Source organism: Lactuca serriola, chromosome 8 (genome assembly GCF_051521515.1).
Source record: "Lactuca serriola cultivar US96UC23 chromosome 8, Lser_US96UC23_V15, whole genome shotgun sequence".
NCBI classification, from domain to species: Eukaryota; Viridiplantae; Streptophyta; class Magnoliopsida; order Asterales; family Asteraceae; genus Lactuca; species Lactuca serriola.
Window position 1 is genome coordinate 252,714,051 of NC_136415.1, and position 12,641 is coordinate 252,726,691.

General features: G+C 29.9%; 1 protein-coding gene across 1 annotated transcript; it reads right to left on the bottom strand.

Annotated features, from left to right (window-relative positions):
• Nucleotides 1-248: 248 nt before the first annotated feature.
• On the bottom strand, nt 249-1,268 carry LOC145068029 (uncharacterized). Its single transcript, XM_079015031.1, has 2 exons — nt 555-1,268; nt 249-437 (listed from the first exon to the last, which is right to left on the bottom strand). Exons 1-2 carry the CDS (start codon nt 1,266-1,268, stop codon nt 249-251), a joined length of 903 nt encoding a protein of 300 aa, XP_078871157.1.
• Between the last annotated feature and the right edge of the window lie 11,373 nt (nt 1,269-12,641).

Below are 12,641 nucleotides of genomic sequence, written 5' to 3' on the forward strand. Positions count from 1 at the left end.
ATTGGACACCCAACTTTAACATGAAGGTAATGAAAAGGTAAACCCCTAACATTAAAATCTAATTTGCTTTGGAATATGGTAACTTGTAAATTTGAATGGTCTACACATCTCTAGGGGCAATTAGTTCGTTTGCGCAAATAATTATGAATAAGAGTCATGCTAAAAGAAACAAAAACAATAAAAATTAAAAATTAAAAGTCGGGACTTTTTACAAATGTATATGAATACATGCAATTGATTGTGCATTATTAATCTTGCAACACTTCTTTATACACCACATTTGATGTATAGACTCCACCATCGTTGAATTGTCCATCAGGGATCACTAATACTTTTGTATTGGCCCGTGAAATCCCTCTGGATAATGTCACATAAAGTTGGTCGTGTGAGAAAACCGATTCCGGAAGATAAATTCCTACATTTGGAATTGTTTGTCCCTGAGCTTTATTGATTGTCATCGCAAAACATAATCAAATTGGAAATTGTTTTCTCTTCAGCTTGAACAGGAACATGTCCTCATCATATGGACATAGAGGTATCCTTGGCAAAAATACCCTCTTTCCAGCATGTTGGCCAACAACTATTTCGGCATCAATCACATTGTGATAAAAACTTTTACAAATCAATCGGGTGTCGTTACACAATCCATTTGATGAGTCAATATTTTGTAACAGTATTATCGGACATCTAACTTTCGGTCGTAGGTAATGAGGGGGTAAACCACTAACACTGAGCGTGTTCAAGAATTCCACCGGATAGAAGTTATTTATATCGTCTATAGCTTCATCAAAATTGTAGTAAATTCTCTCTTCTCCAATGAATCGGCCAATCAAACGATCATTAATCTCATCAACGCTATCATTTCTTGTGGATAATATTTCACGGGAAATAATATAATCTGATTTAGATCTATTAATTTCCAAAGATGGAAACATTGCATCAATCAAGGCATTCAATGAGTTATTTTTTTCGGTGAAGGGAACTACCATATCATCAGGGATACAAATAAAGTTTTTATGCACCGTTTCTTCAACTCCATCACCGACACGTAACAGAAAATCTAAGAACCATGGATCAGTTAATGCTCTCATATTTATAGTTAATCGCAACGTGATAATCAAAGACCAAAGAGGCGACATCCGTATGCTAGAATCCATAGTTTGTGCTTGTGTTCCACGTATAACGACCGAAAACACTTGTCTGAAATCACCTCCCAAAACCATTATATTTCCACTAAATGGGACCATCACCCCGGTTATATCTTTCATTGTACGGTCAACCGCCTCCAATACATGTCTTTAAGCCATCGATGCTTCGTCCCATATGATTACCTTTTCAATCCAAGTAGCTGAGCAATACCACTTTGTCTTGAAATCATGCAGACTGAGTTATTTTCAAGACTGAGAGGAATTTTAAAGCGAGAGTGAGTTGTTCTCCCCCCCAGGCATGTTATTAGCCGCAACACCCGATGAAGCGATTTCAAGTGCAATATGACCACACGAACGAATATTAGCAAGTAGAGCTTTATAAAAAATGTTTTTCCTGTTCCACCAGGACCGTCTATGAGGAACACTCCTAGAATATCATTATCGACATGTTGCATGATCTCATCATATGCAAATTTCTGTTCAGGATTAATAAAATCTATTGCTTGTAAATGTTCAGATTCTAACACTATAGAACATTCTTCTTGTACCTCATGAAAAACTCCAAATTCTAAATCAAAATTTTCAATTATCCGTGGAAGATCAAAATCATCAATATTGTCCCCCATTGATTGTACGAATACCATGATGTCGGTGAGGACCATATTCTGGACTCTCTCAACACTTCCGTATTGTCGCCTATAATCTTCTGAAAGAGCATTTTAATGGTCATCCCATAACTTACGAACATGTCCTGGCTCACAAAAAGTCAATATCGTTGCAAATAGTCTTCTACGAGCATTGGGAAATTGAAAGAAAGATGCCAATGTAAGACGTTGAGATAAACCATCATCAGACTGTATTAACCCTCTTTCATGAGCTTCTTTACGAAATGTTGAGTGTTTTACGTTGTTGGGTACTGTGTAGAGATATTCAAAACATGTTGGGCCACTAATATGTGATAAAAGTAGGCAAATGTAGTATCGCTCTCCTTCAGCGGGATTAGCGGTAACCAAACGACCTCGCATTAATCCTAGTTTTCAACAATTCCAACGATGTGAGCTCAGATCCCATGTAATTTTTTTTGGAAAATCTTTGTATTTATATTCTCTCGCATTGACATCTTCTTTATTTTTTTAGAAAAAAGCAGTCAACATTGATCTGTTATGTCTCTCTTTTTCAACAATGTTGGTCAACATATCATCCTCACTGAACCTAACCATTTGTTGATTTGGGAGATGCACTTGCAACGCCATCACAAAAGGGTGGATCTAAGAAAGAGGGAAGCTAAAAATCCTCCATATTGCCTCAAGAGGCGAGACATATCGTGCATCTTGAAACCGTTTTATCTCATTAATTACAACAGATTGTCCATCTGGATCAATATTGATAACTTGTTTGTCATGACCCTTGTAAATATATTTAAATAAATATTTTACATAGGTTATACTCGAGTAGACCTCAACATTCATATGACAGTTAAACGTTATTAACAACTTTGGGTTATATGGGACCACCCATCTGTTATCCATCTTATTGCCTCGTATGTCCACCTCTATACTATTATCTCTCCTTCGGTACACATGATATAAGTCCTTTCCTTGTAATGTTGTTACATTGAATTGTCGAGGGTATCTAAAACAACATTTTTTGCTCATTCTTCAAACAAGGACAGTCAGAGTTTAAGCTACCGCAAGGACCATAAATCATGTGTGCGACGACTAATTCGTGCATTTTAGGATACTTTTATGGGTCTGGAATTTCAAAACAAACTATTTTGTCGTAATGGTCTGCATTAGTAAGCTTGTGTGGAGGTCTCACTATCATGAGGAAATGTGCATGTGGCCAACCACGTTTTTGAAACTGAATGACATAAACGTACGCACCCACCACGCCATGGATGTGCTTCATGAAGAGTTGTTTCTTAAGATACTCTAACTTAGCACGAAAAACTCGAGACACAAGGTCTAGACGATCTTGAACCGTCTGCCAAGGGAGTAACTCATCTTTTATTTCTTGCCAGTTTGGATTGCATGTCATAGTAAGGAATACGTCAGGCTTACCCAATGTCTAAAACTATATTTATTTTACTTATGAATTAAAGGTCAAAGCTTCTTTTCCTTAATCTTCCAATTTTGGTTTTATGAAATAGAAAAGTACCAAAATGGTTCTTAGACATTGGGAACTAAAAGACAATTAATAAATGTCACAAGCATTTTGGTTTTGTGTAAAACTGAAAATAAAGTGGACAAAATTTCCATTTTACTTATGAATTAAAGGTCAATGCTTCTTTTCCTTAATCTTCCGATTTTGGTTTTATGAAATAGAAAAAATAACAAAATGGTTCTTAGACATTGGAAACTAAAAGACAGTAAAGAAATGTCACAACCACTTCAGTTTCGGTTTTAATATATCATTTAATTTTATAGTTTACTTAATATAAAATAAAAAATAAAAATAGCACAACAATATACCTAACATCAAATATCATTATGATTAAAGTTTTAATCAATAAGTAACATAAATTATTAATAAATAGAAACTCTAATAAGGTTATTAAAAATTTTATTTCTCATGTTTATATTTTTACTTTACAAATAGATAACTTATAAATTTAAAAAACTTCTAAAAAAATAACATATTATATATTTTATCAGTTTAAAATAATTAGAAACTAAAACAAAAAATCTAAAACTTAAAAAGATGATTGTTACAGAAATGATAGCCTAAATACAACGGCTACTTTTATACACTTTTCAGAAAGTTGTATCGTAAACATAAAAATCACTGTTTTTCGATAAATAGATTTTTTTAAAAATTAAAAAAACACGTATTTCAAATAAACATAAAGTTTTTTTATTCAAATACAATTATCTTTTGTTTCCTTAATCTTTTAATTTTGGTTTTATGAAATAGAAAAGTACCAAAATAGTTCTTAGACATTGGAAACTAAAAGGCAATAAAAAAATGTCACAACCGCTTTGGATTTGTGTAAAACTGAAAATAAAATGGAAAATATTACCATTGTACTTATGAATTAAAGGTCAAAGCTTCTTTTCATTAATCTTCCAATTTTGGTTTTATGAAATAGAAATAATAACAAAATGGTTCTTAGACATTTGAAACCAAAAGATAATAAAGAAATGTCACAACCACTTCAATTTCGGTTTTAGTATATCATTTAATTTTATAGTTTATTTAATATAAAATAAAAAATATATATAGCACAACAATATACCTAACATCAAATATCATTATGATTAAAGTTTTAATCAATAAGTAACATAAACTATTAATAAATAGAAACTCTAATAAGGTGATTAAAAATTTTATTTATCATGTTTCTACTTTTACCTTACGATTAGATAACTTATAAAATTGAAAAACTTCAAAAAAAACATATTATATAATTTATCAGTTTAAAGTAATTAGAAACTAAAACAAAAAATCTAAACCTAAAAGGATGACGGTTACATAAATGATAGCCTAAATACAACAACTACTTTTATACAGTTTTTAGAAAGTTGTATTGAAAACATAAAAATCACTGTTTTTTGGTAAATAGAGTTTTAAAAGAATAAATTGTCTTTATGAAATGTAATTAATCAAAATTTTATACCAAAAAAAGTAAAAGCAACAAAAATCTTAAAAACTAAGCAGCATAGATGTAAGTTAATTCAATAACACAAAAGAATATATATATATATATATATATATATATATATATATATATATATATATATATATTAAACTTACAATCGATATTTCCATAACTAAATACTCAAACTAAATAAGTGGGTGCAAAAGAAAACTTCCGAATCAAAACATTCGCAAATAAACAATAAATATGTTATGTATTATATAGATTCAGTAGATATGATGAAACTGGTTAACTGTAATTCTTTTTTACATTTCCGGATCTGAAAAAACAAACAAAAACAAAAAGATTTGCTATGTCAAGTATTTAAATCCGGTAATACGATTTGAAATGCAAAAACAACTCAAGTTCCTTTTTCTAGAAGACTACATATGCAAGAGTTCTCCATCAAAAACCTACTTTTCATAGCACATTAAAAAACTGAACATGATTGGAATAGATATAATCTTCAAGTTCCTGAATTAGACATAATATTATTGAAAAGAAACACCCATATTTGTCTTCATGTGTGGAGCTTCCTTGTAATATAGTCCTGAGAGAACAAAGTAACGCCAAAATCAATCAAACACACAAACAAATACCACGCAACTCCATAATATATCCAGGTATATAACATACACAACGCAAATACATATCTATAATTATCTACAACATATACACACATATCTACATAATGAATAGTAAGTCAATAGAGAGATTCAGATAGGGAAATAGCCATAGGTAATAGTGGCCCATGTATACTTTTTAGGGTTTATAAGGTTTGATGTATGTTATCATTGAGGAGTCCATCAGATCCTTTGCAAATCAACGATCCACAATAAACACGATGGCAATCAATGTGACTGCCATGTAAGCAGTCCGTGTCATTTTGTCTTTTTAGCATATGTTGTATATTGTGCAGAAAAACTTATATTTAAGAGTTTTTGCTTAAAAAGCATGTATCTTGTGCATAATAGCTTGTATTTAAAGTTTTTGTGTAAATGCTTTATAAGTAGTGTATATATATATATATATATATATATATATATATATATATAGAGAGAGAGAGAGAGAGAGTGACAAGATCAGTGAAGAACTAAACTGAAGGAGAGAACCAACAAACTTTTTATCTACAATGAATTTAGTTACGAAACTTCACATGTGCATGTTAATACATATATCTAAGAGGAGAGCAAAAAAGATTGAAAAAAACTAAATGCTTGTATATATGCATATTTTTTTGAAAATATATGTATGCATAAGAAAATATAAATATGCCTTAAAAATGCGTTTTTTTGAAATTTTTTTTTTTTAAATATTTTTGAAATATAAGGCATATTTTCATATATTTGTAATTTTTTAATTATTTATTTTTGTTTAATTTAATTTAATTTTATTATTATATTATTTTTTAAATCTACGAAAATATTCCTTAAATACTTTTATGAAACTATATATGTCAAGTCAACATTGCATTTTTCTGGGAAAAGTATGAAAAAAAAAACTTCTTAACAATAAAACTTCAAAGTCTAAACTTGGATTGTAATGTGAGATTTCGTGATCATGTTATTTTAATTTATATCACTATTATATAAAATATCATTAATGTAAATGTGTAGACATTAATTTCCATTCAACATTAACTCCATACATAAGGGTACAATGGTAATTTACTGTCATTCAGACAGTTCATTCAGTTCACTAAAGAGAAAGTCTTTTCAGGGTCTCTGCCTAAGAATTCTGCTTAAACCTCATCGAGGAAACTTGTAGAAAAGAAGAGCTTAAAATATATAATTCCTCCTAAGTGACATTGACTACAAATCTGTTTATGGTACTAATAATGATTCTAATGCTTTGTCACGAATTTCCATCTCCCAAAACTCATCTTCAAATCTGAATTCTTCTGTTTCTTTAGTGGATGTCGAAGATCTTGCTGGAAATTGTAAGATTCCGGTGACCGGACCCCCACATTTCCAGTCGAAGGTGTTGAACCATTGTCCGTGGTTTCCCTTATCAAAAACAATATTGCAAAAAATCCTGATTCTGTTCCTGTCTATGAAAATATGAGAATGCCAATAGTAACTGAATAGAATTCGTAACTTTGGAACGTGATCCCAAAAAAGGCTATTCCATTATGGAAGACGATTCCAAGAATCTGTTGAAGACATTCTTCAAATTTGAACTTGCTCATCACCCTGAGATTCTTCGGGAAACGACCTTGGAAAATTCTCAATACCAAGAAAGACGATAATGCCCATAGTGAAATGGAGTAGGCCAACAGGGATTTGTCTTTTTAATTATTTGGTTATATTCTTGGATATTTGATAAATATATTGCAGGTACAATGAATCTAATTCATGCCAATTAAACATTTGTTGGGTTGTCAATACCAGTTCCAGGATCCATCTGGTGTAACAGTTAATGATTTTTTTTTCTCTCCAAACTAAAAATAGGCTAGATTCGTTACCATTTGAAATTTGAATCTAAGTATGAACTTGATCCGGTGCTGAATTCCGTACATGTCTTTAGTGAGAGGGTTATGTTCCTCTTCCTTAAACATGCACTTGATGGAATTTTGGTATTATTTGTTATTTCTATGACATGAGTAAGTCAGATTTGAAGTATGAGATTTTCTAATTTCTAATATGTGCACTAAGGGCACATATAAAAAGCATTGATTGACGTATTAATTATGAGGAACATTACCATAATTAAATGTGATAAACATTAATCATAAATAAAATTCTTTATAATTAATGTATTTTACATTTAATTATGGTAATATTGTACAAAATTTATGTTTATCAAATTTAATTATAGTAATATTTGTTATAATTAATACTTCAATTAATGCTCCTTATATGTGCCCTTAGGGCACATATTAGAAAATCTCTTGAAGTGTAATCAAGATGGTTATAGAATTCCAATTAGGATCGGAACTGAATTCGTTATCACAATTGTAATTTAAACTTTCTTCTTTTTTATGTTGGAATTTGAAGAACCGTATGAAATTGAAATTGGAAACTAATTAGGTTAAGATTCCACCCGGTAAAACCCATCGATGATTTAAAAAAAAATCAAAGAAACGTAAAAATATGGTCAAAACACAAAATCAAATATGCTGATGTTAGTCCTAAAAAAAGTATGTTACTATTAATTGTTAAAAAGATAAGTGTCAAGAGATTTATAACTATTTACAACAAGGTGTTAATTAGGTGATGTATTATTAATAATCTGAAACCAATAACTTTGTATATCTCATATTCTCATGCGATAGCATTTTTTAATTGTATTTGATTAAAGAGAATAAATAGAACTAAGATGCTATAAATAATAAAATCGATCTATTTATTAACCCGCCCAACGGGCAGGTATAACACTAGTTAACATATGTTATCAAGAAAATACATGTATTGTGAATACATTTAGTCAACAACTACAATGTTGCTTGGAAATACATAAAAAATATTAAAATAGTTATTTCATAAAGAGCTTTTAGTTGCACAAAATGGCTCGTCAGTTCGTAGATTCAACATATTACATAACCTAGAAAAATTAGATAATACTTTACTTGATTCTACTTGCAAAACAAGACGATTACATAAAGATTTCGATGGTTCTCGAGATGCATCGCTTAGAATGATATTTGCAAAAAGGGATAATGTCATAAAAAACCTTAAGTTTTGCAGAAAATGTTGGTTTTACCATTCAGCAGATTTTTGGTTCGTTTATACCGCAAACATGTCATTTTTTTGTTGATTTTACCCTTTTTACCCATAATAATAGGTTTCCAGGTTACCATGAATTATTTTTTGCAAAAAAATCTTTAAGTTTACAAATATTTTGCAAAAAAAACCCTTAAGATTATAAACATATAAAATATAAATATATATTCAAAATTTGATAAAACTAAATACTTTTTAAAAATTAAATGTCAAAAGTTTATATCAAACTAATATAAGTTTTATTAAACTTATATTATGAAACAAAAACTGAAACATATTTTTAGCTTTATATACGGTAAATTCTATATTGGTTTGATATAAACATTTTATATTTAAATTTTAAAAAAGTTACCTAGTTTTATCAAAATTTGAATGTATTTCTTAATTAATACTTTAACTTTTCAAAGCAAAATTAAAAAACATATGTTAGTCAATAATTAATTATGCTAAAATAGTTAAACATATGAATAATATGACATCAGTTACATTCAATTAATTTTTCTAAACGGTAAATAAAAATATTTTATATGTTTAAAAGGTTTGTATTTCAGAAATAATAACGTATCGTATTTTTTATATGTTTAAATACATAATAATATTATCATATATTTTTTTTATAAAAATATCATAAACATTTTAAACATCAAAAATAAATATAAACATTTTAAACATATAAAATATAAATATATTTGTCTAATTTATTATATAAATATATTCATTTTTATAAAAAAAATATGATAGTTTATTATTTCTGAAATACAAACATTTTAAACATATAAAATATTTTTATTTTCCTTTTAAAAAAATTAATTGAATGTAAATAATGTCATATTATTCATATGTTTAACTATTTTAGCATAGTTAATTATTAGCTAATAGACTTTTTTAATGTTGTTTTGAAAAGTCTTAAGTATTAATTAATAAACATATTCAATTTTTGATAAAACTATATAATTTTTTTAAAATTTAAATATAAAAATTTTATATCGAGCCAATATAAAATTTACCGTATGTAAAGCTAGAAATATGTTTCAGTAGAAAACTATTTAGTTTTATCAGATTTGAATATATATTTATATTTTATATGTTTATAATCTTAAGGGTTTTTTCGCAAAATATTTGTAAACTTAAGGGTTTTTTCGCAAAATATAATTTATGGTAACCTGGAAGCCTGCTATTATAAGTAAAAAGGGCAAAACCGACAAAAAAATGACAAGTTTGTGGTATAAACGAATCAAAAATCTGCCGAATGGTAAAACCGACATTTTCAGCCAAACTTAAGGCTTTTTATGACATCATTCCTTGCAAAAATGGACAAGGAAGATGTTGAAAAGTAAGTTCAATGTATTGATGGCCATTTTATGACACAAGAGGTTTTTGCGAAGCATATATTCATTTCTTTTAAGAAAAAACATCATAAATGGTCCCTGTGGTTTCCCAAAATCTGAAGTTTAGTCCTCATGGTTTAAAAACGTCATAGATGGTCCCTGTGCTTTCAAAAATTTTGACGATCAGTCCTTATTGTTAACACCGTTAAGTTTTGTCCATTAACTGAAGGGTATTTTCGTCATTTCACTACCACAGGGACCATTTATGATGTTTTCTCTTCTTTTTTTTTTTTAAAAAAAAAAACTGAAATAAAATGCAAAGGGGTCTCTCTCTCTCTCTCTCTCTCTCTCCCCCAACCGAGATGAAGATCTTGGGTTGAAGCCTATGAAGATATGGGTTAAGATTCATCATACAAACATATCTCTTTGTAACACCCTAATAACACAAAATAAAAAACCGATAAAGCCAATACTACAGATTTCTGGGTTTGTTCTTCAACATACACACACTCAAGAACACAAAATTTAAATCACATATTTGATTTTGTGGGTTTTCGATTCACACACACACACACGATTCTGAATCTTAAAACCGATTTCTTGGAGCCTGAAAAAAAAATCGATTTTCTAGGTATGTTCCTGAAGAGTTTTCAAGAAAAATCGTTTTTCTAGGTTTGTTTTTGGAAATAAAAATCAAAATTTGAGAATGAAAAAAACTTATAGACTTTTAAGAGCAATCGATTTCTAAAAATTACCAGGTGGAGGAGACAAGCACAAACAGACGTGCATACTTCTATTGCTTTGGTTTGTGAGGCGGACAACAGCCACAACGACATCTGCAGCTCCAACGATTGTGGTAGCAACGCCAATTATGTGTTTTCTTTTTGTTCCTTTTCAGTCTCCGACATTTAAGATCTCAACCAGGTGGCGCCACTTCCTGTTGCCGATGATTGATTAAACTTAGACATCTTCCCCGGCACCGACAATTGGGATTCCTTCAAGGGTTTTCTGAAGCTCCATCAGTTCTTGTCTTTGCACTTACCTGAATGGAAATTTTGAGAGAGATAGAGAGACAAATAGAGATTTAAACACAAAACACAAAGAAAAAACCAACTGCCGTCATGTTTGACTTTCCGATGATCTAAGATCTCTTCACGCTGAATATCGACTTATCACCTTCCATCCTCTCACCTAAAAAACCCTCCCACCATTGATGTAGACTTGGTCTCTGTTAATTGTTAATCAATAAGTTATTGAAATCCTTGACATATGGAAAGTAAATATAATTGGTATCGCTAACTATGGTGCGAAACATGACTTTTGGAGCTACAGATTCAAAAAAATGATATCTTTTCGTGGATTTAGACCACATAAAATAAGGAAAATGGGGCTACAATGGAGTGGAAGTTTGCGCGCGCGCACACACACACACACAGAGAGAGAGAGAGAGAGAGGGAGAGAGAGAGAGAGAGAGATAGTTTTTTTTATCATAAATGGTCCCTGTGGTACTGAAATGACGAAAATGTCTTTCAATTAACGGACAAAACTTAACGGAGTTAGAGATAAGGACCAACTGTCAAAAGTTTTGAAAGCACAAGGACCAATTATGACGTTTCTAAACCACGAGTACTAAACTTCAGATTTTGGGAAACCATAGGGACCATTTATGATGCTTTTTCTTCTTTTAAATATATGAGAGAAATGTTATTTTTTAATAATATAATTACATTTTTTTTTTCATTTTAGTAATGTAGTTTTTTCAAAAATTATGTAAGGTATTTTGAAATATGGTTAATAACTTAAGAAACTTTTGTTGTGTACACATCTAGTCCTTAAAATATATTTTTTTGTACACAATTATCATTGAACATAGAGTGTTCATTATAGCTAAGGTTTAAAACACATAGATGTCAATCAAAGTAATGCCTTAAAGAATTAAATTAAAAACAAAACAACCGATATCATTATATACATGATAAGTTCTTTCTTGATTTCTACCAAGCCTTTCCTCACAATCAAAACCTCAACATTGAATATGGTCTTGTAATTGTTCATTTCACTTTTCACATCTTTAAGTTCCTCATTGATGTTACCCTTCAACTTCACTGGTTTTAGATCAACCCATCCCTACAAGGCATGTTTTTATTTGGATTCTTCATAAATGAAATCACATTATTAGAAAAAGAATGTTGCTTAACTTGCTTTATATTAGAAAAGGACGAAAAAAATATACTTATCGTTGAGTTTGCACATACCCTAAATCTTCTTCTAGGGTTGTGTTTCAATCATTGATGTTCAAATTCGAGAAGGAATTCCGTATTTGCAAAGATTTTTGTAGTTTAGTGTTTGAAGATCTTTGTTCCTAAGAGTATCTAGATAAGATGACATGTTTGGAGGTTTGTTCAATTGTTCGTAATCCAATGTTCAAACTAAGGCACACAAACACATCCGTATGGAGGATAAATTACATTATATGATTAACATTTAACAACTTGTAATAGCCATGTAGAATGTGACATCATTAAGAACCCGTTATTTAGTATAGACACTCATATAAGGACTAAATACGTTCACAAGTGAAACCTTATATTTTAATGATTAAAAATCTTTTAGTGCGATATATAAAATAAATAAAAATTGTTAAATTATAGTTCGCCTGCCCTTTGCACACTTGGAAGAAACAAAGTGAGTTCAGAGAAGACGAAGAACTGTACAAACCTACAAGAATCCAACAATATAAAATGACCAAGACAGATCCAGACCCCACAAATTCCTACAAAACTCCACTATTAAACAAATCGGGCGA

Bases quoted from the DNA above. Each gene is read 5' to 3' on its own strand.
- LOC145068029 (XM_079015031.1), bottom strand. From the start codon at position 1,268: ATGAAAGATATAACCGGGGTGATGGTCCCATTTAGTGGAAATATAATG. The intron at 438-554 runs GTATTTTTGCCA...AATAAAGCTCAG, and splicing joins GCCAACATGCTGGAAAGAGG to GGACAAACAATTCCAAATGT.